The 24,638-nt window shown below is 33.7% G+C and overlaps 1 protein-coding gene and 1 long non-coding RNA gene across 3 annotated transcripts; one reads left to right on the top strand and one right to left on the bottom strand.

The window, feature by feature from the left end:
• The first annotated feature begins 9,251 nt into the window (after positions 1–9,251).
• On the top strand, positions 9,252–13,414 carry LOC113356718 (AP2-like ethylene-responsive transcription factor CRL5). 2 transcript variants are annotated; one of them, XM_026599928.1, is made up of 9 exons: positions 9,252–10,170; positions 10,293–10,983; positions 11,140–11,222; positions 11,392–11,400; positions 11,484–11,572; positions 11,666–11,739; positions 11,829–11,888; positions 11,964–12,040; positions 12,397–13,414. In XM_026599928.1, exons 1-9 carry the CDS (start codon positions 9,813–9,815, stop codon positions 13,071–13,073), a joined length of 2,118 nt encoding a protein of 705 aa, XP_026455713.1. In that variant the 5' UTR covers positions 9,252–9,812; the 3' UTR covers positions 13,074–13,414. The 2 variants fall into 2 exon arrangements, with proteins under 2 accessions (XP_026455713.1, XP_026455714.1); XM_026599929.1 differs by having other exon boundaries at positions 9,253–10,170; positions 11,829–11,879.
• A 2,829-nt stretch (positions 13,415–16,243) lies between these two features.
• Positions 16,244–18,818, bottom strand: LOC113361431. The gene is made up of 5 exons (XR_003365116.1): positions 18,211–18,818; positions 17,560–17,676; positions 17,376–17,467; positions 16,899–17,276; positions 16,244–16,292 (listed from the first exon to the last, which is right to left on the bottom strand). It is a non-coding gene; the product is annotated as an uncharacterized LOC113361431 (long non-coding RNA).
• Between the last annotated feature and the right edge of the window lie 5,820 nt (positions 18,819–24,638).

The following is a 24,638-nucleotide window of genomic DNA, read 5'->3' as shown; positions in this document are numbered from 1 at the left end:
TGGTCTTTGTCCGTATCTTGTTTTTGAGTGTTTTGCTCCGTTTTGTCGCACTTGTTCTACTGGACTTGGGCACTTGGATTCTTGGAGTAATTCTCTTCTAAGCTCATTTGTAGCTTTTATAAGAATGATGTTATTGAATCACAAAGAAGTAAATTCAAGAATGGTCAGTAGTACGCATTTCTATGGGATTCTTGAATGTTCACAATCATCTTATGTGAACTATGATGCATGGTCTTTAATGACTTTGTATGTTCTTCTTTGTTAAGAAAATCTTTTTATACACTTTTGGTAACCACTCTTGGTGTAAATCCATGCGAAAAAGATTGATTCTACATTCTAAGGACAAAGATTGATATTTGCAGTACTAATCTTTATGGTTTTATATATTGCAATATGTTATGGGATATGTGTGTTTGCATCCGTGAACTATGATTGTCCCATACCCTATCAAAAGTTATGTCTTTCATATGTCAATATGCATGTATTGATACAAGATCGATGAACTTTTGACAAACAAAAGTTAAGTCTATTATGTCAATTCTTTGATGGAAGATAGATTAAAATCTTTTGTTTACAAAGATTATGTCTATTGTACGTCATTGTGCAAATAGTGATGAAGATAAAATGAATCTTTGTATATTACGCAATATTTATCTTCCATGATCCATATTTTATGTATATACTGTGCGACTCCATAAGTCTTCTTATGTGAGCATTTCCAACCAAACAAAACATAGATTCGTTTGTGATTAATTTGGTTGTGTATTCCAATTAAATTAATCATAGGTTCTCTTGTGATTAGTTTGATTGAGAATTTTTGGATACAAAATCATTTCCTTATGGTTTTTGGTGTCCAAAGTAATTCTTCTTTTTTTTTTAAAAGTAAGGTCGCTCTTGTTGTTCTTTCGGGAATGACATCAAATGGGGGAGAGTTCTTTTGAACTTGCGCTTAATTTCCATATCTTTGTGGAGAGTGCGGCTGTGGAATATTTTAGGGGTTATCTTGTATCTTTATAAACTCATTGATGAATGCATTTAGCTTCGGCTTTATGATTGCATCTAAACAAGTTGATATGTACTTTTCTTTGATATTGAAGCATCTCCGTGGAAATTTCATTAGGATCCCGTTTTCGTACCTTTGCCAATTTTATTGACAAAAAGGGGGAGAAATAATATGTAGTTCACACTACAAATACATATGTTTTACGGATCATTATGTAAGGGGGAGTGGTTTTCACGTTGAGATGAAAGTATTGACTAAGGGGGAGTGATACATATCATCATAGTATTGTTGTCGAAGTTGTGATATAAGAACTTTGATACTCTGTAATAATACTATGACACTGTATAACAATGATCGAGAGTTTTTGTTTTCTCATTCTTATGGCTACGGATCTTCAACAACTATGATGCTGAATTGAAAATCTATGGAATCATGGGAGTACTTGGAAAATACGAAGTTTTTGAGTAATGTTGAAGCACCAAGGAGATCAAGCATGTGGACGAGAAGCTACAAAGTTTTATTTATTTTGTAATCCATATGTATTGATAGTTTTGCCACTAAAATTGACAAAGGGGGAGATTGTTATAGCATTGCTCGGTCGAACTCGCATGCGTTGCTATCTCAAGCATGTTTGTCAAGTTTAGTTGTCAAACCTATATGTATTGATTTCTAGACTACTTATAGCTAAGTCTCGGTTTAGGACAGTTTAGCGTAGTTGAGCTCCAGATTCCATGGCGATCATCTTACGAAGACGAAGAACTACTCAAGGAACTAGTGGAACTTCATCCGACTAAAAGGTATGTGGAGACTTGAACTTATCTATTACTCAAAAGTATATATACTCTATCTCTTACTCTTGAGACAAAGTTGTATAAGTATGATAGTTTTCATACATACACATTTGCTATTTCGAGCCGAGTTTACTCACCTGTCTTTTTCTCGAAATATGTGTTGGTAAGCTTTCGCTTTAACCACTTTTCATCTTAACCCGTGACGAAAGTCATGATGACGTTTCAATCTTGAAAATAGCTTTGATGACGATAGTTGTGAATAACGACTGTTATAACATTATAGAAGAATGTTTCAATGATTGAAATGTAGAGATTACGTAACCAACTATGGATATATGCATATATAGTGTGTTCCCACATTATTGTATAAATCCATGTGCTGGAAAACAAGTGTGTGTATATGTGTGCATACGGTATTGGTGAAGGAGACAGGTTGGGTACGCGTACCAGCGGAAGTTTTCGAACCGAAAAATTTCTGCTGAGTTTGTAAGTTTGAAAACTGTTAAACCAGTCACCTTAGGTACGCATACCCGTACGCGCACCCACGAAAGTTTTCGACTGAAGATTTCTGCTGAGTTTCTAAACTCAAATCCGGTAGCTATAGTACACGTACCCATACGCGTACCCAAGCTGGTTATATTTCTCAAATCGGAAGATCATGAACTTAAACAGTAAATCAATAAGGAATGCAATCTTTGCAAACCGTGGATATATTGTTCATAAATTGATTCAAGTGAATCAAACCGATTTTGTTTCAGTCGTGTCTATTCGTAAAGACCTAAGCAATTGAACAACTCTTCAACTAGTTCTTATGAGTTATTTGAACTAGTTATGTGAAGAAGATGATTACGGTTAATATGAAAGTGCTCATATGGCTAACCATTAATTAACTATTTGTGAACCAACTAAGTGTACACGTTTAGGTACGGTTACTCAAACCTAAATGAAATATATTTCATTTGTGTGTGACAAGCTAAGTTTCGATCTAACGGTTGAAAGATATTAGCTTGCTTAAATAAGGTTTTTCATCTAACGGTGAATATTGAATGCTTTGTTACCAAGGTAACTTGGATTGCAAACCCTGATTTGAAAACTATATAAAGGAGACATCTAGCAACTGGAAAAACTAATCCCCACACCTCCTGTGTGATACTAGTTGGTTTTGCTAGAGTCGATTCTCCTTTAACCTTAGGTTTCTTCTCGAGACCCTATAGGTTAACGACTGAAAGACTTCATTGGGATTGTGAAGCCAGAAGAAACTACTTCTCTTGTAGTTGAGCAATCTGATCTTGGCATTTTCTATCGTACGAGTTCAATTGAATAATTGACTTGATATTATATCTCCGATAAGGTAAGATAAAAAAAAATCACAAACATCTTCGTCTCATCGTTTGTGATTCCGCGATATCTAGTTTCGCTACCATACGATTTAGATTATTGTGAGGTGATTGATAATTCTAGGTTGTTCTTCGGGAATATAAGTCTGGGTTATCAATTGGTTTCTATTCACCTTTATTTTATCAAAAGACGAAATAAAACTCTTAGGTTTATCCGTGGGAGACAGATTTATCTATCATCATAGACTTTTTTGTGCGATACAGATTTGTTTATTAAAGTCTTCGACTTTGGGTCATAACAACTCTTGGTTGTGGGTGAGATCAGCTAAGGGAATCAAGTGCGCAGTATCCTGCTGGGATCAGAGACGTAAGGAGCGCAACTGTACCTTGAATCAGTGTGATATTAATTAGGTTTCAACTACAGTCCTGACCGAAGTTAGTTTGTAGTAGGCTAGTGTCTGTAGCGGCTTAATACAGTGTGGTGTTCAATGTGGACTAGGTCCCGGGGTTTTTCTGCATTTGCGGTTTCCTCGTTAACAAAATTTCTGGTGTCTGTGTTATTTCTATTCCGTATTATATTTTGTTATATAATTGAAATATCACAGGTTGTGCGTTAAGATCAATCAATTAGAATATCCAACCTTTGGTTGTTGATTTAAATTGATCGACACTTGGATATTGGTCTTTGGTACCATCCAAGTTTATCTCTCTAGTATTTGATAAAGAATCGCAGATTTCCATTTGCTTGAGTAAAGATAAAATTGAGAGATTGAGATATTAACTTTTTGATATACTTTTATCTAGATTGAGTCTGACTGTCTAGTTGATTCTCTAGAAAGTATATTGGAGTTAGTCCATACAGATTGCTAGTCGAAATATTGGGTGAGGTTGTTTGACCCCCGCTTTTTCACATTCATTATAGATGTTTAGTTATTCTTAACATAATGCATGGTGAAGTTGAGATGGTTTGGTTCCGCACTTGAGATACAAAATTGCAATCCAGGATTTGATGAATTAGAGATTTATTATGTTCACTGCAAAGCATACAAGTAATATTGATGTAAGGAATAAGAGAAGCTACTCTCATACTATTAAGGAGTGTCAAGTGAGTTATATTCTAAATAAACATTTTGATAGAAGGTGAGACTTTCAACTTTCATATAATGCTTCAGTCATGGTATCATTAGAGTTTTTATTTAGCATGTTGTATGGGAAATGACGAGCGTACCAAGTACACCACAATCTTCTCGATATCAACCTATAAGTCTGCCGGTATCTTGCGTGATCTAATATAGACAGAGATTCTCAAGAAGATAGTAAACCACAAGGTATACACTTGGTATATAATATTAGTTCGAAATGAACCTAACTATTGGGATTAACCCAAGTGTTGGATTAACGTACATTGTATTTATTTTCAATTATAACTAAACCAAACCTAACTATAAAGATCAACCCAAGTAAAAGTAAATACACAACAAGAATTATTTGATGTAGAAACCGCAAATGTAGAAAAATCGTGCATATGCACATAGCAAAAAGTCTCGCAAAATGTTGTGGGTCAGAATCTTCTTTAGCTGCATCTTTTAGTTTTCGCTCAATTTCAGCCTTCGTTATTTTCTCAATCAAATCTACACCTATCTCTGGTCTGAACTTGTTCCTTAACCATGCAACGGGTCCAATTCCATTCTTTTGTTTCAGAAACTTCTTCAACTCTTCACTTTCGATAAACTTCCTTATCTTAAACATGATGGAAAAATCTCTTGCTTCTAGAGAACACTCACAAGTAGCTTCAGAATTTCCAAACTTGAACTTCTTCGTTTTCTTATCGAATGCACTAATAAGCAGCTGGATTGCAAGGTTGATTTTGTTTAACCACTTATCTGTCATTATATTGCTGATGTCGTCTTTGTAGAATGGGCTGAAGAAATCCCAGAATGGAAAGGCCTTTAGTGCTTTCCCGTTGATTGCCCTCTTTTGATTTTCAGAATCTCCTACTTCAAACAGTTTGTGTAGAAATTTATCCATTTCAACATACGACATCACATATGATTTGTACTTGGTTACATTCGCCCTTGACCTACATGCATACATGCAACTCATTCATTTATTTTTATTTTTGATATACAATGAACTTAATTATATAACAACATACCACTCAACTCATTTTTTTTACCTTTTATTTCTTTCTCTAGTTTGTCATCTGCGACTACTTTTTCTTCTTCTTCTGGTTCCTTTTCATCTTATTCTGATTCTGATTATTCTTTTTCTTCTTCTGAATCTTCTTCTTGTTCTTCGAATACCACCTTTTTCTTTTCCTTTGCCTAATGGTTCTTCTTCATCCTTCTTCTTCGCCTTTGCTTTCTGTTCATCATCCAATTTCGTCTTGTTCACCCTCATTCTTTTTTGTTGCTGTAACTTTTTGACTTTGTTTCGATTCTTCTTCTTCCGAATCTTCTTCTGGTTTTTCATTTTTCTGCATTCTTCTTCTTTTAATCTGTTGTTGTTCTTCAACCAATATCTTCTTGTTCACCCTCTTCCTTTTGGATGCTACATTTTCTTGAATCAGTTGTGAATCATCTTCTTCTTTACTTTTTCGTATTTAACCGTGGTGATCTTCTCATTTCTTTCATCTATTTCAAACAACATTAATATGGTCAGCATTCTTATTCATTCAATAACACAATAATAATGGTATAATTGTACTTGGTTTTCAGTTTTATGGGATCAAGTCCTGTTGTTGATCCCTTTTGTTATTGGATCAACTCCTGTTGTTGATTCCATTTTATGTGATCAACTATTTTTGTTAATCCCATTTTACTTGTACAATTGTGGTTGGTTTTCAGTTTTATGGTATCAACTACTATTGTTGATCCCGTTAATTGGATCAACTTCTGTTGTTGAACCATGTTACTGGTATAATATCTCCCTAGTTTTTCAGTTTTATGGCATCAACTAATGTTGTTGATATTTACCTTATAATAAAGTGTCCAGCTTCCTACCATATAAGTAATAAACCGTCCAAGAATTTAAATTCTTTTATAAAGTGGCATTTCAGTTAGATTTCACCCCCGGGCCCACCAAATCGGTTAGAGACGTTGAATAAGTCAAGATTAGCTTGAAAAATTACTAGAATGACGTTACTCACATAAAAGAGGTGTGGGAGTTATCTTCTCTCATTTTTTTTCAGTCTCTCGTTCTCTTTTTCTCTCTCGAAGCCCCTGCTACACATCACTGTCGCCATCACCACTTGGTCATCTCCTCTTTTTGTTCTTCTCCACAGATAATCTCCTAATCAGAACCCTAACCAATTTGATTTTCCTTTTTGTTCTTCTTCACAGTCAATCAAAACCCAAACACCTAATTCTCCAAATCAAAACCCTAACCAATTCTAAAAATCAAAACCCTAAATTTCCCCCAAATATGTCTTTAGAATATATTTCATCTGATTATAGAGATTAAAACCCTAAATAAGTAGTAATTATAAATTAATTTCTACTTTAACATAATGAAAGAGGAGGAGGTTCAAATGTTGAAGGATTGCGACGAAGAAAGGGATAGAGAGTTAAAATTGATTGGGTTGGATGTGATTTTGAAGTTTTTAGAGTTTGTGTATGTCGATGATTGTTGAGTAGTTAAACAGATCGAAATTGCAGGTGATAAGAGACAACTTAATTTATATCATCAATTTTGTGCACAACCTGCTCGTGGGAAGTTCTGAAATAAAGCCTCACCAACAGTTCACGAGAAGAGACAATTTTATATCAATAGTTCACCTGATTGTGCACATTACTGTCGGTGTTGTATATTCTTATGCTGAATATGTTCTTTGTGATCTCTCTCAATTCGTTGTAATGGCTATGGCTATTTTTGTTGTGGTTGCTGTTCATTACATGTGGGTTTTATGGTTTGCAATCAAAACCTATTTGGGGGTAAATTACTAATACGAAAGAAGGAAGAAGAAATTTGGAGAGAACTGAAAAATCAAATCCTCCAATTCAATCTTTATCAGTTAGGTATATGAACATCAACTCGGTAGTGACTCGGTATTTTACACGGTTCAACTCATCAATACATGGAGGACTTGAACGTCTTTTTGATGGGAGGATAACCGACACTGATGCATTTAACTGCTGCCAACCAAAAAACGGAATGGAACTTGTCAATATCGGCCACTTTATATAAACATTCAAAATAACGGCCAGTTTCTGAAATATATTACAAAAACATGGACACTTTATTAAAAAGCCCTTATTAGTTTCATATCTAGCAGAATACACACACATCAACTCCTATTCTTGACCCATCTATGGTCTAACATTAACATCAACAACAACTTTAATATTGTTGAACAGTAGAATCATTATCAATATTGAAGAAATAATTTACAAGCAACAAGCAACACAAAAATAACATGTATTCAATTGAGTTTTATGGGATCAACTCCTATTGTTGACCCTATTTATGGTGTAACTTTTAGCATCAACATCAACCGAAGAACACACATTCAGAGAACAATAATATTGTTTTGCAGATTCACTCTCTAACTTTAAACAACAACTGTATAATTATCATGCAAATACTGATGAACACACACACTGAGAGTACAATAATTTGAAATCACTTCTTACCTCTGTCAAATGCAACTGCAACTTTGAAATCAGATTAATCGAAAATCAAAATCAAAATCAAACAAAAACAATTGATACAAAACTAATTATATCCCAAACCAAATCATAGTAACTAGTAGCAGTATTGACATCAAATCATACATGCAGATTTTTTTTCTTCCAAAAATAGAAAATCAAACTCAAAATCAAACCGTAAGAAATCAATGTCAAAACCGTTAAAAATCATAATCGAAACCAAAATCTTCACCAATAACAATAAGTAGAAGATGAAAATCGTGTTTACCTTTTGAATCCTGTGTTTGAATCTTCAAACTCAATAACCCTAGTTTGTATCATTTCTTCTCTGATTTTTTGATTGTTGAAAGTAAAAATGATTTTAATGAAATCAGTTACTGAGATTTATATATATTGATGGTTTCTCTTTTCAGTTTTAATCGACGATTTCTTTTTTGATTTTTGATTCAAATTTTTTTCTGCTGAAGTTACATAACGAAAGAGAAGAGAAGCACGGGAGAGAGAAAAATGATGAGTAACGGGCAGATTGTGAAATTAATGTGCCGTAACGTTATGATACTGAAATATATTGAGGGGTATAATAATAATCTGACAATCCCAAATTTTTAGGGGAGGATATATTTGTTGGGCTTCTTGTAAGGGTATTTAATTAATCTACCCTAATCTTAAACGCTCCAAAAATGTCATTATGCGTTAGATTGGATTAATCTTTCACACTGTTCATTACTTGGATTAACCGTAAGACTCATCCTAAGTATCTATTGATACAGATGCCCATACATGATGGGTCTATGGTAACTATACCAGAGTGGTAGGCGGTAGCATGCTACCATTGTCGGTAAATGTCCAAAGATTTCTTCTGAATGCCCACGGTAGATGATTTGACAAATTTCTGCAAATTGATGGGATGTTAGCAGGGAGTCAAGTGGTATTTTTTTCTCTTGACCAAGAATACTAGAATAGGTATTAGTATAGTGTAGTCTGTGCAGTGTAGTCTGTAGTACGTATAATAATAACAAAATCATTCATTTTAGAGTAATTATCAACTAATTGATTATGAAGGGAGAAAATAGTATTTACCTTTAGAATTTAGATCATACTCTTACTCATAATATGCGGAGTTTTGTACAGACTTGTGTACTGTATTTTGAAATGACTAGATAGAGAGTTGTCCTCCCTGTCAAATCTATCTATCTAGTTCTCTTTCCTGACCCCTGATGGGAGACTGTAAAAAAGAAAAGAAAACAGTCCTTATTTTGGTTATCTGATATCCCCTTCAACCAAAACCCACTAGATTTCATACAGATAAAAAGGAAATAACTTTATTGATAAATTTACTGAATCTTATTAATGGTTAATGAATAAATCTAATGAACAAAGACCCACTTCAGTAAATTTACCAAAAAAGAAAGAAAGAAAGACCCATTGGAGAAAAAAAGTGCAGTAGTAGTATTTGAACGAGCTGGTTGTCTTTGTACATTTGCATTTTTATCAGTAAGGTTTAAAGAAAAAGCAAAGTTGTAGAAGAAGAGGATTAAGAGAGTGAGCGAGCAAAAAACTTAGTATTTTCAAATACACAGATCCCTATGGAATTATTATTCAGTTGAGCTTACTATACAACTATTTCGTTTTTTTTTTCTTTGTTGAAGCTCATTCTTTTTGTTTAGTTTAAAGGGACTTGTCTTGTTCTCTTCCTTTTGCTTATAAGTTATAGAGAGAAGAAAGAAGAGAGGATATAGTTGGTCTTTGTAGAGAGAAAGAAAGAACAAGTCTGTTTGTGAGTTGTGGGGACTGTAGAGAGACTTTGAGAAGCTGCATAGATTGGAGAGTTTGAATTTGTTTATCATTGTTATAGATTTGTTATTTTAGTTCTGCAGCTAGAAAACAAAAATAAACTAAGTTTTTTTTTTCTTCTTCTTGAAAATGGGTGGAAGAGATTGTAGAATGATTAGTTTATTTGCTTCCCAATGATTGAGTGTGCCTTGCAACAAGAAATCATCCTGTGTTAGAAAAATAGAAAAGATAATAGAAGAAGATGAAGTCCATGAGTAATGATAGCAACAGCAACAACAACAGCAGCAGCAACAACAACAACTGGTTGGGTTTTTCACTTTCACCTCACATGACCATGGAAGTTCCTTCAGAATCTCATCATACCCATACTCATAATCAACAACACCATCATCAAACTTCTTCTACTGCTGCAGTTTCAAATAACACTGTTCCAACAAGCTTCTTTCTCTCTCCACCTCATATGAATAACTCTGAAATCTGTTATGGAGTAGGAACTTGTCATGAAAACAGTGGATATTATTCTCATTTGAGTGTAATGCCACTAAAGTCTGATGGGTCTCTTTGTATCATGGAAGCTCTCAGTAGATCACAATCAGAAGGTGGTCTTATATCTTTATCACTGTTTCTCTCTTTAATTATTTATTTTTTTGTTTTCATTATTCTCGACACTTTATCAACCTACCCTTTTGTCTAATATTGTTTGTTGTTTCTATGCGTGAAGGAATGGTGCCAACTTCATCCCCAAAACTGGAAAATTTCTTAGGAAGTGGAGCAATGGGGAATCCTCATCACTATGGAAACAGTGAAAGAGAAACCATGGCTCTTAGTTTAGACAGCATGTATTACCACCAAAACACTGAAACTCAAAATAATAGACAACAACCACAACAGCATTCTCTTAACTTTCTTCAACAACCACAAGATCATCATATTCAAGTCCAACAACACACATATTACTCTGGATTAACTGGTCATGAGATTTATCAAACTTCATTAGAAGAAGAAAACAAAGGAACACATCTTTCAAATTCTAGTCTTCAACTTCCTCCAATGGGAGAAGATGGTATTTCAGGTTTGAAAAACTGGGTAGCTAGACACTATCCTACTAATAACTCATCCATGGAACAAAAAATGAATACTGCTGGTTGTTTAACTAATGATGGAAGTGGGTCTGGTTCTGTTAATGCAATGGGTTATGGAGATTTACAGTCTCTGAGCTTGTCAATGAGTCCTGGTTCACAATCAAGCTGTATTACAGCATCGCAACAGATCTCACCAACTGGTACTGCTGAATGTGTAGCCATGGAAACAAACAAGAGAGGGTCTTCAAAAATGGGTCAGAAACAACCTGTCCATAGGAAGTCCATTGACACATTTGGGCAGAGAACTTCACAATACAGAGGTGTCACAAGGTGTGTTCATTTTTTAGTACTGTTCTTACTTCATTTTGTTATAATGATTACTTCTACTGTAATGCTGTAGCATTTATACCTTAAATCTCCTTGAAAACTTAATTATTACTCTTCTCTGTTGATACTAAGTATAGTTGTGTTTTCTTATGTCATTAGGCATAGGTGGACTGGAAGATATGAAGCTCATCTATGGGATAATAGTTGCAAAAAGGAAGGACAGACTAGGAAGGGAAGGCAAGGTGAGCCAAAATGAAAACCTCCTCTGTTTTGGTTACTAGTCATTTTTTCTTCCGACTCTCTTTTATTGTGATTTATTGTGTTCTTGACCTGACTTAGTACCATCTATTTTGCTTTGTCATGTTCTTGCTTGTTTGGGGGATGCCATTCAAATCAAATAATACCATTCAGTTTATCTTGGTAAGCTTTCTTTAATGTTGATCAAGTACTATGATTTTTCATTAATAATTGGAAATTAATCATTCCAAGTTATTGGGTTTCAGGTGGATATGATATGGAAGAAAAAGCTGCTAGAGCTTATGATTTAGCAGCACTGAAGTATTGGGGACCTTCAACCCACATCAACTTTCCGGTATTATATTCGACCCAAATACCCTGTCTTTCCTAATGGGAAACCAACTTTTTTGATCACTTGAAAATTTGCCATGTTTTCCCTATTTGGTAGTTGGAAAATTATCAAGATGAGCTTGAAGAAATGAAGAACATGAGTAGGCAAGAATATGTTGCCCACTTGAGAAGGTAAACAAACAAAAAGGCCTTCCAAAATTCTCACTCACTTTTCACTTTTATGGGACATATGTTTAACTATTTAAGTTATGTCATTACAGGAAAAGCAGTGGGTTTTCAAGAGGAGCTTCAATGTACAGAGGAGTAACAAGGTCTCACAGGTTTTGATTAGTATTTAGCACCTTAACCATGTAAAATAATATCTTGTTTTATCTAACATATCTTTCGTTTATCAGACATCATCAGCATGGTAGATGGCAGGCAAGGATCGGACGAGTCGCCGGAAACAAAGACCTTTATCTTGGCACATTCAGTAAGACTTATTTTGCTAACCCGCGTTTCTTTTAGTTGGCATGCTCTGTTACTTTTAAAAGGTCTTTTTTTTTACAGTCATCCCCAATATCTTATAAGAAACTCCTTTTAGTAATTAGTGGTGCTTTATTTTTATTCATAAGGCTGTTTTTCATTTACTACTTTGATGAAGAGAATATGGACAAGGCTGATATTTATTTTCAGTCTTGAGCTTTATATAAGGCTGCTCATATTCTTTTTTCCAGATCGGATAAAAGAGAGAAAGTGTGTTTTATTATGAGAATTATAATCCAGTTTAAGGTTTTAACTTTTTCGGATTAAAAGTAGTTCTCAATTCTTATTCTTACTTATTTTCAGGTACCCAAGAAGAAGCAGCTGAAGCTTATGACATTGCTGCAATCAAATTTCGTGGTGTAAATGCTGTTACTAACTTTGACATAACAAGATACGACGTTGAACGCATCTCAGCCAGTAATACCTTACTTGCCGGAGAACTTGCCAAGAGGCACAAGGATGTAGAACCTGTTGTCGAAGTTGTCGAGCAACATTCCTCTGTTCAAAATGGAGGAGAAGGTAACTTGCCCGAGGAAAATGCTGCTGGGCCTGACTGGAAGATGGTTCGTAATCATTCGCAACAACAACAACAGCAGCTGCAACAGCAACAACAGCAGCAGACTGCATCAGTTGAAAACCTTGAGCACAAACCATTTGAGACAAACAATTACCGGAACCTCCCATTTTCGATGTCATTACATGATCTAATGGGTATTGATGCAATGAACTCAAACCAACAAGGATTAGAAGATTCTAACAGGTCGAGTGCTCATTTATCGAACACGTCATCATTGGTTACAAGCTTAAGCAGCTCCAGAGAAGGTAGCCCTGAGAAAAATGGGCTCTTTGGAGGACAATCATCAACCTCCAACAAGTTTAGTCCTTCCTCGGCAAACTCCTGGATTCCATCAGCACAACTTAAGCCTACTGCAATCACTATGGCTCACTTGCCTATGTTTGCTGCATGGACTGATGCTTAGACTTTGATGATACTGTTTTGTAAACAAGAGAGTTAGGAGAAAAAGAGAAGAATGCATGAAAGTATGATTGGGTGTTTATGGGAAAAGGTGGGAAATTTTTACTTTTACTTGGGATTTTGGTTAATTTGGGGGACTAATGAAGGTCAGGGTTTAAGACCAAGGTTATTATTAGGTTTCTGTAAAAAAAAAAAGAAAAAAAGAACAGTTTGAACTTGTTCTGTTTGAACTGACCCTCTTTTTAACTAGCCATATTGAAATGACAGATTTTGTAGAAATGGTGGGGGGAGATTTTAAAGTTTATGTGATGATTAAAATTCCATGAAATGATGTTTTAGGAGGTATTTTAAGTGATCCAAGTTTGCTTTATGCTTAAAAACCAGCTCAAAAAAATGTTTCCCAACAATCCAAAGTTTTAGTCTTTGTTTGACTACTACACTAAAAATTGTAACTTTCATGATTTCCAATCTCTCCATCTTTATGATTTCTTCCTTACAAAACACCCATCATTACAGATCTTTCTTTTCCATCCAAAGTTACTAAACATTCCCATTCCATTATCCATAAAGTTTTTTTCATGGTAGATTCTAATTACAAAAACTTGAGGACTTTAGGTGGTGGTTTAGCTTAAGATTTTATGTCCATAATAATCTCCTAATTTGTCCCCCTATCTCTTTACTAGTAATAGTTAAAACCCTTCGTTTCATCTTAACTTATTCACTTTTACTGTTAATCAAAAGATAAATACTAGTCCTAACTCTTAATTGCTACTCCATGGCTTACACTGTATCAACTTAAGAACATCAATGAGTGTTGTTCTTCCTTCATCTTATTCATTGTTGAGTGATGGGCACACGTGTGTGCAACCATGGAATGCATGGTCATCATCATCATTAGATTAAACGTGTAGTAGTTAAATTTAATTACTGTGGTCATAATGGTTTTTAAAGTGAAAACTTAGGATCCTATTTTCCGACGTGATTTAACTTGGGTTTTTTTGCATGTAATTGTTGTTCAATAAAGCATGAACACGGGGTGATTTCGTTCGGTCCTTATCTAATTTGGTTAACAGCTTGATGATCAAAATGATTCCTTGTTAAGACATAAAAAGGTTAAATAGAGGAGTTTTTCTTTTTAGCTAATATTGCACTAGTCTAAGAATAGTGATTTGATCAGATTTGTGTACTACTTTAAGATTTTCAATGGCAGAAATGTCAAATGTTTGCTGGTTATGTCTCACTGTCTTGATCCCACTCTGCCTGCGTGTGTCTCATTGTCTAGGACTCTTCTTGATCCCTCTGCTACTCTACTGGCTTTTTTAACGGAAATCCAGACTCTAAAATGTTATAATTTTTCTCAGGATTTTTTTTTGCATGATTAAGCATTTGAAACATGCAACAACTTTCTTGCAACTAAAATGCTATCAAGAGCGTTTAGCAAAGTATGAATTAATATAGTAATTATCACCGGGTGATTACAGTTATATAGCTGAGCGCTCAGGACCAAAATAATACTTATGTGCACGGACCTCGATGATTGTTCAGGATTGCGTAACCAATATTTCCTTAAAAAGGAATTTCTTTATGAAGTTTTAGATGTTCATCAGAGATGATGATGCAAAGTCTGTTTGTTACCTCGGGACCATAAATGTTATCATCATCATCATCATCATAATATTGGTCCCTGATCTGCGAAAACAACATGTAGCTATAAATTTAATCTTCCATCTGATTAACATCAGATCATCATCAACCATGTGAATGTGATTCCTTTTGTCGAACTACCTCATGGCTGATAAGGGTTGACATCATCTCTCCATCTTATTAAGTCAAGAGCTATACTGGCTGATAAGGGTTGACATCATCTCTCTATCTTATTAAGTCAAGAACTATATATATATATATATATATATATAATCTTAATCATATAAGCAATGCTAATATTTGTGATTTGTGTCATGGATCATGGATAACACAGTCGAATAATTGGATAAGTAGTTTGTTTGTCTTTATATTTTTGTCTGAGCCTGAATTCTCTGATGAAATTTGACCATTATTTGACAGGTACAGTACCGCTCCCCGAATCTAACAATAGATCCTTCTCATTAAATGCTCTTTCTCTGTAGACTACGCTACGGCTGTAACTCTATACTACTTACTGTTCGATTTTCTGCTTTTTGGTTTTTTCATTCAAAATCTATCTTTTCACTTTTTGTCAATTTGTGACTTTATTTACCCCTCTCTCTCTCGCAGCTCATCTGGTCAGCTTAATTTCAGTCACTGACTCATGCTTGTCCTATTATACAGCTGAGCCTGAATTTTTATCACTTTTGCAGTTTGAGTTGTGTGTTTCGCAAAAACTTTAAAGTCAGGAACAGAGGCGAATGAATGCTCCCTACATTCTTGTTCATCATAAAGTATATCAATGGATATCCAGATCCTTGACTCGTATTCTCTCTTTAGTTTTTAAAGGTAAATCCAATACAAAAACTTTGGTCGATCTGATTCTGATTATACACGCGTAAGGCAGAGAAATCGATACACACTATCTGGTCTGTTTTTACTTTCTAACCGGTTTAGACCAACTTTGGAGGTAATACAATGGTTGAGAAAATTTATACTCGCCAGATTGTGGTACATAAGTAAAACAAAATAGTTCCACAAGGATGTAAAACCCAAAGTCTTTAGCTATATGGAAAATTAGGATGAGGCCCAATCCATGGATAACCCATGATATGAGGCCCTTAATTAAAAGAAATTTAAATCTAGGCCCCGAGTTATTAAAGAACATTCATACCCTTTTATATATTGTCAAGCCCATAATTAAATAAAATTTAAATTTAGGACCAAAATTATTAAATCTAGGCCCAAAATTATTAAAATACAGCGTGAATGTGTAAACAGAAACTACACATGTATATGACATGTGTATCCAGAAGTTACACATCCTTATGCCATGTGTAATGCAAAGTTACACATCAAAAAAATAGACATCAAAAAGAACACATATAAAAAATACATGTATTACTTTAATATTCATTTACAATAATTTCTTAACATGTGTAACTAGAAGTTACACACGCATCTCTCTAGTGTAATTGAGAGTTACACATGCATCTATCTAGTGTAACTGAGAGTTACACATGCGTCTGATTTGTGCTTTTATGAAGTTTAAATCTTTGTGTTTCCTTCTTGTCTTCCTCCCTCCAAAATGTTTGCATATCTGCAACGAAATAAACATCCATGGATTAGGTTGGATGAACAAAAAGCAAAAAAATAAAAATATTATAGAACAAATTGTAAGGCAAAATTTTAGAACAAAGATCACAGAAAATACACATGATAACCTATCTTAGCATGTGTAACTGGAAGTTACACATGCATCCGTCATGCGTAATCATCAGTTACACATCCATATAGATGTGTATGCAGAAGTTACACATCCGTCATGAGATCGGTTTCTTCACAATACAATAAAGAAACTTGAAAGCAAATGAATGTATCTTGAGTCCTCATTCTGCATCCAGGTATGAGTAACAAGCTATAATATACGCAGAAAATGACAGAATAGGATCAATGCATAAAACAACGTATCAATGTTTTCAAGGTATATGCTACTTCCTACTAGCAAGCATTTGTAACACCACTCATAACTTCATAGCACAAAATTAAACATTCCAAACAATCTTCTAGTGAAAATTGAGACATGAAATAGTTTACTTCCTTGTGAAACGATGCTTGGTCTGTCCTCTATAACTTGATTATTTACGGTCATAAGTATATCATGGTAAAGAAGATGAGTTAGTGTCAATTAAGCAGAAGTAGTTACCTTCGATAGGAGCCGTAATTTGGTCTTCAATACAAGAAAGAGTTAACAGCAGCACCACCACCACCAGAGAGAAGTGAAAATAGATGTGTATGCAACAGTTACACATGCATATGGCATATGTATGCAGCAGTTACACATGTCATATGCACGTGTAATCAACATTTACACATCCATGTCATATGCAAAAGTTACATCCACTGGCTAAGAAGTAAGTTTATAGGACAAAGATAGGACATTGATGTAGACCTGTTCACGAACATCAGCATTTCCAGAGCTAAGAAGTTGCAAAAGCTTTGGAACAACACTATGTTGAATCACAACTTGTGTATGCTCTGATGTGCCTGCCGCGATATTCGTCAAAACCCACGCTGCCTCAAACTTCTCACAACAAATAAATAATCTTTAATTGAGGTTAAACAACAGATTTGCAGCTTAAATTAAGCGAGTTAAAGAGGAAATCCATGAAGTAGTTCATACATGGAGTTGAGGAAGATCGTTCCTTGCAAGAAATCCTACGAATCGTGGGACAACACCGGCTTTAATTACCTTATCAATTGGTGGGTCACGCGCTGCATGGATATGTGATCACAATTAAGTGAGTAAAGAAAGAAAAGAAGTTTAATAGACACTTATATAGAATTATAGTCTTATTGTTGCATACCAAGAGATAAAAGCTTCCTGAATTTAGTGGTCGACTCCAACTGTGCTTCTCGATAAACAGACCATAATTCTCCTACCATTCCTTGAGCACAATCCAACACCATGAACTCAAAACATCCTAATGATTAATGAAGTTATGTAATGTCAAAAATCTACTTAGGGAAACTATTTCACATTTTAGTCCACGGATTTTGGAAATAAGAAATCTTATACCAACATGTAAAATTGTAAATACTTCCTCATACCTAATTATTCAACGTAATCCATATAATCAAATTTAATCAGTACTAATACCACATTCATATATATATATATATATAACCTAATTAATCTCCTAATTCTTTCATTTCTTGCTCATAACAAATACAAAAGGACTAAAAATAGACAGATTCATGCACATAATTTAATCAAAAATCACCGAACTCCAAATTATTTCATGTAAAGTCCCATTTCCTCGAAACAATCCAGAGAATCTCATAAAAAACCTACAGTTTGTTCCTTCACAATCAAAGATTCTTCAATTCCAAAACATAATGAGATCCAATTCAACAAGCAAAAAAAAAAACAGAGAAAATGTAAAATCGCAATCATCAGATTGAAATTCTAGGATAAAACTCCGAACAGAAGAACATTGTGATTAAAAAAATTTTACCTTATCGGATTCAGAGAAACCATCAAATTGTTCCTCATATCGTTGTTGATCGCATCTTGAAATTGATAGTTAGGACGATTTTGACGAAGAACAAATCTGAAAATTTTGCTCAAGATTCTTCGAAACAATTACATTGATACAACTAGAAAGAGTAGTTGATTGTAAATCTAAGATCGGAGCATCATGATTAATAGAAGAGGATAATTATTTATATACTTAGCTTGTTGAATCTGCAGATTACGTTTCTCGGATTCATTTTCCCTCATTTTTTTCTACTGCAACGCAACGAATGCTTCTCCTTGTCCTGGTGGTGGATTTATGATCTCTATGTTCGCCATCCATAACACACTTTTCAAACCTTTGGATCTTTCAAATTTCATAGAACAAAAACCCAAGAACAATTGTTACAATAACAATAGTGAAATCGTGCGCTGAAAACTAGAACAAATATCGAAATTAATCGATTTAATCAAACTGAAAAACACAATCGATTGTCTCTGCTCAAAATCAACCGATTGTCGCTGCTCAAAATCAATTTTTGAAACCCCATAAAGTTTTTCGTAAGAACTGGAGAGAGAAAATGAAATCAGAAATGAAAATACGAGAGACAAAGAAGATGGGGAAATAAAATCTCTAATGATTTTCCCTTCTTTAAATAGTAAGAGTAGTTTTGTCATTATCAAAATTCACAAAAATTAATTATGGGCCAGATCTGAAAAAATATTGATATTCTGGGCCTAGTAATATCATTTTCTGAAAGTATGGAGTTGATAGGGGAGGATCCATTTAGTGGGGCTTCTATATGTTGAACCCATATAATAGGGGGTTATAGTATTTTTCACTTAGCTATATACTACGTATCACCGGGGCCTTACGGCCCCGGCTCAACCTCTGATAAGTGTCAAGCGTCACGTAATCTTCGGTAATGGGCTCATGATTTTTAGCTTGCCAAGTCCCGTAAAAATATTTCAAAATATCAATAATATGATTGTTATCCAGATGTTTCCATTGACATTGTCTGGTTTATTTCATCTAGGTATCACCGTTGATGATTCCTAAATTTTTTTCCTTCGTATTTTCGGTTCATTGATTCCAGGATAACTAAATGGTGGCCATTGATTAAATGTTAAATCACCTGTCAAACATGGAATTCAAAGTATCATGTGACTTTAAATGGATGATGTTGAGCTTTTTTAAGTCAAAATTAAGTTGAACCGTGGTTTGAACAAAAATTGAATGGTTTGAATAAAATTTTGAATTATTTACTTGAAATGAACAAATGAACAATTTTAGTATTTGCTTTAATAAAAATAAAAGTTTTTTTTTTTAAAGAATTTCAAAGCAAAAAGTATAAATTTTAATATAGCATTCTAGGAGATCTATTCCGAAGAGAAAACAGTCTGATATGGATAAGAATTTAAATTATCACAACAATAATAAGGTAAATAATTAGATGAATAATGCAAAATCTATTAAAGTTGTTCAAGCAGTTGCTAAGGTCTTTGACACGGCCAAAAATCTGGTGCACCATGAATATGATACAGTGAAGAATATAAACTTAAGTTATTACACATCTAGTCAAGAATGTAAATTGGATATAAAATAATAAATAAATTTAGATCCATTAAAAACTACTCCAAAAAGTGAATAAATATGTTTTTGACCCATTTCATGAACTCCGAGTTTCTCTCTTTGGGCATTTCATTATTTTAGTACAATTGTATTCTTTTTCGAGTCCAAAATTTTCCACACTGGATCATGTATTTGTAAACTTTTGTTCAAACCCACCTTATAGAAAAAAGACTGATGCATGCTCATTGTTTAAACACCGATGTTATGACACGACCTCCTAAAAATACAATCATGTTTTCGTTAAATTTCTTTGATTGTTAAATCGCAGTTATCTACTCCATATTCAATGTGATCTTCATTCTTCAAATAAGTCGTATCTTGCTGTCATGTTATAATAAGATTCAATGTTGCGATGATACTTCTCGTTGCTCTTAACCTGATCAAAATCATGCAATATCAAAAACTTAAAAAATCTAATACCATTCTAAATTTTTTTCATTTTCGTTTAATTAATTATTGTATGTCATACTCTTGTTTGTTTTTTTTTTGTTTTTTTTTTTGCATAATCTTCCATTCACTTTTTCGTTTCAAATTCATGTTTGGACATTTCTTTTTTAGATTCTAGTGACTCAAATTGATAACGTTTTGTTGATGTTGATACTCCAAGAAGTTCTCCAGTTTTTCTTCACTATCAGAATATTTTGGCTCTTGATTAAGGACCCATAAGAATCCCTCAAGAATCGATTTCCCTTTCATTTATTGTCTAATAATGCGTTCTTGTTCCTTTTCAGTACCACTGTCATAGCTCTGATCCTTTACATCATTTATTTTCGAGCAATGATTGCCTTTTCTTATGTCTCCAGGCATTATCCTGTCTATGTCCTTGGCTCAATCTTTCATCATTGTATATTTTATTTTATCCATGGTTATTCAATATAAGTTTTATTAATTAAATTATGAATAATGCTAAGTTCACATTTATATTTTGAACATTAGTTTAGTCCATAATAAGCCTATTTAATTTGGAAGAGAAGATTCAACATGTTATTACTTGTTACATTCTCAACCTATGGTTTTGGTATCCGATTACATGTTCATGATTATCCAATATTAGGGTTCTTAATTTAACATATTTCAGATGTTTACTTGATTTTAAAGTCTAGTTTCTTCACTTCTAGGTAAATACTCGGTACATAGGGCTAAGTAAAAATCTTGACTACAGTCAAGTAAACTGGCAATCAAGATGTTCAACAACAATCAATTTGCAATATGTTTTTGGTTGTCAATGGAATCGTTTTCCATGCCTTGACCGGTGCTTAGCCAAGTTAGTTTGACTTGATCGGAAAAACATGGTAATGCGAAAATGAGAGTTTTTCAATATCTATGAAATAAAATTGTAAAATTTGAAGACATGATTTTCCAAAATTTGAAGCTGCAGTTCACGACGCCTTATATAGTCAACCACTACCCATAATTTGATGTTTAGATTACAAAGAATGCCATATTGAAAAACTCACAAATGCATGATTTTAAAGTTTTCTTAATTATCTGATGCTCTTGCAGCTGTTTATTCGGCTGCAAATCTAGGATTGGACACCAATTTAGGAAGAATGAGCGCAATGTTGGACTGTTAAATGATGGAAACCAAAAATCTCAAACATCTACAACGGATTAATTTTTTGAAGTAAAACAAAAATGTCTTCTCAGAAAATTTTTTACAACTTTCTAAATCCTTTTGATATCTTAGATTATGGTAGAAACGGAATATTAAGAATAAATCTAGTCTTAGACATGCTAATATGAAGATAACCTTGCAAGAATTTTCATGACATTTCTTGGTTACTGATAATAATAAATAAAGCCAATGACAAGAGAACTCCGAGGGTAAACTTCCAGAAGTACAACACTGAAATGTTTGGTGAGCTTGATCAAGGTGGAAATCTCGTCGTTGTAAAAATCCCTTAGAGAAGATTTTTGTTTTTGAGAAATCACAGTAAAAACTTGTGCAGTTAACAACCTTAATAGCTTGCTACGATCCACACAAAAATCCAAATTAGATCAAATCAATACTCTAAATAACATTCAACCATATCAAGTTTCTAATCGATGCTCAAAAATTGTTTGAGGGAAGTATATTAACACAGAAATGATCACAACATCTACCTACAATGAGCATCAATTGCAATCTCATCAATTTTCTATGTGACAACACGTGCTTCTGGTCTTTGTACATTCCCTATTAAGCATGTGAAGAATATCATTCACATGAGAAAATGATTGATCTCGATCTATCAGCTATCAATGATTGATGGTAATAAGATAGTCAATTTCAGACCGAGAATGATTGTTGATATTTCCAAATGGATTGGATATTAAACAAAATGAAACAAATAGCGGAGGAAGACAATTCATATAGTAGATATAATATGAAACTACAATTGGCGCATTCGTTGTAGCCAAAATTTGTTGAAGCGGTTTATGTGATGAACTATATACTTCTGTAGGGTGGTTGCAAATTTTCACAATTTTTTGTCTCAACAGTGGGACCAAGAGTCCTAAGTGTCAAGAACACAATATTTACATCAATTACCAGAAAACCCTAAAATGTATATTGGGAGTAGGTTGTTATTATTTTACAGACCAGTTGATCAATCTATTATCATAAATTTATTAAGATCTACAAAATAATAACATATGACGCATTTTCAGTTTCCTAGTAAGGTCTTATTTGCTTCTTCTCAAATGGTGATTTATTAAATTGATATATTTATTAAATTAATTATTTAAATGGCGATTTATAAGTAGGGGATATATTTATAGAAGTGTCCGATAACTTTCCAGATTTTAGTCGCATATAATCAAAGGTATCATCCCTTATTTGGTCTATCTTCTTTTAATTTTCTCCCTATATATTATAGTCACACTATGTGTAATTTTACTTGATCAAACACAAATACAGTTTGTATGACTTCAATAATCTTGTAGTTGTTGCATTTCCCGCTCTCAATTAAACGCAATCAGTAAAACAACGCAACAAAGATTGTCACTCAAATGAAGAATATTTTTAAAAGCTACATTTCTTTATCTTTCATTTGAAATTTTTCATTCTCACAAAATATAAATGAGACATCGTATAACGATACACATCCAAAAATTTGATACGATATTCCATTAGTAAATTTAAATAAATATTGTATAGTGTCGATAAATCATGCAGCACCATAATCCATTTTTCAACATTCATACGACATATCTAACTTGAGGTTTCATGTGAGGCAGAGTATAAAAAGAAAACTAAAAATTTAAAATTCGTGTATATGTTATTATGAATGTCTAGTCGATTTCACAGTTACCTCAATTTTTCATATCTATGTAGTACGTCTAATGCCTACATCTATGTAGTATCTCTGATGCATATCGCGTGAGAACATTACTTTATGCAATGCTAACCTCATTTTTTCTTATCATATCACACAAACTCATTTTTTCTTATCATATCACACAAACGCATACGTGCGCAGGTCTTGGGCCTTAATAGCCTCTTTAGGTAGCAGAAGCAGTAGTCAGAAGCAAAATGTTTTTATTTCACAAAAAGTTGAATGTTTTGCGTTTAAAAGTCATTCTGAAATTCTGCACCCGAACTAATTTCTAACTTTTTTGCTTTCCGAAGTCAAAAAACAATTTCTGTAGTAGTAACTAAACAACTATAAGTTACGGGAATAAAAAGTGGAGATTCGTAATCTCAAGGCTTGCTCATATTGCTTGCGAATGGAAACCAAAATCCATTTTTCATTCTTATAAAAGGAAATTCTTTTTGAATTCTCGGTACGATTTGAAATTGCATCCCATATCTAACAGACTGATTTGAGAAAACTTATGAGCACAAATATATTTTCATCTATAATTTAAAAGAGCTCAAATAGATTTAAAAGTACCTTCAAACTAATAATAACTAATTTACTTGCAGGTTCCACTATAATTTATTTTCATCACAATTATTGTTCCAGCTAATTGATCTTATTTACAGACGAACTCAGAGGTCCTATGCAAATGCAATCATCTTCTCGCAAAAATCTTTAAATAACTTAAGTGTAATGCGCAATCAACTTCCAACATATTATCGTTTGAACGAAGTGCTGAGAAAACAATATTGGTTTTTGTTTGATAGAGAAAATACAGAAATGAAAAGTTTTCTACAGGTATGCCTATGTCGCTCCATATCTATAATATAGAGATGAAAAGTTTTTTATATGTATGCATATGTCGTGTTATATCTCTGTACGGGTATCAGAATGCATGTACCGTATTGACTTACTCATACAGATATGCTATCTGTGGGAGTCGAACCCACAACTACATGGTAAACACCATATGCTCTGCCATTTGAGCTAAGACAACAAATACAATTCCAATTGTTTGCTCATGAAGGGATAGCCAGAAGAGAGTGTACCTGACACCCTGCTTCGTATGCACATATAACCCTAACATCATGCATGATCTTAAAGTCTATATCGTTTGTATCTATATCATGATCTTAAGTCTATAACCCTGCTTCATATGCATTCTCGGCCTCTTCACGTATTTCCCTTGGGTTCTTAAGATGATTTATGTAGTCAAACGGGAGATGCAGGGGATTATAGCTATATCAAGCTGACATACCAAAAGGGAAAAAAATTAGGACCCAAAAAACTTATCAAACATCCATTCAATAAATCAAAAAAGAACAAATCAGACCCAAAAATGTTAGTAACCAACTGTGAAAAGAGTCAAAACCAACCTAAGCTGAGAAATGCATCATCCACTTTTTTGCACAACTTTTAGAGTTTGTAAGGAACTCTTCAGACTGGACAACAGAC

The sequence above is a fragment of the Papaver somniferum genome, chromosome 3 (genome assembly GCF_003573695.1).
Source record: "Papaver somniferum cultivar HN1 chromosome 3, ASM357369v1, whole genome shotgun sequence".
Taxonomy (NCBI): Eukaryota; Viridiplantae; Streptophyta; class Magnoliopsida; order Ranunculales; family Papaveraceae; genus Papaver; species Papaver somniferum.
Note: the sequence above shows the minus strand (reverse complement) of the source record. Positions and strands in the feature narration are given on the sequence as shown.

Coding starts and splice junctions, on each gene's coding strand:
- LOC113356718 (XM_026599928.1), top strand. CDS start 9,813: ATGAAGTCCATGAGTAATGATAGCAACAGCAACAACAACAGCAGCAGC. Junction 11,740..11,828: donor TATGTTGCCCACTTGAGAAG/GTAAACAAACAA, acceptor ATGTCATTACAG/GAAAAGCAGTGGGTTTTCAA. Junction 11,889..11,963: donor GGAGTAACAAGGTCTCACAG/GTTTTGATTAGT, acceptor TTCGTTTATCAG/ACATCATCAGCATGGTAGAT.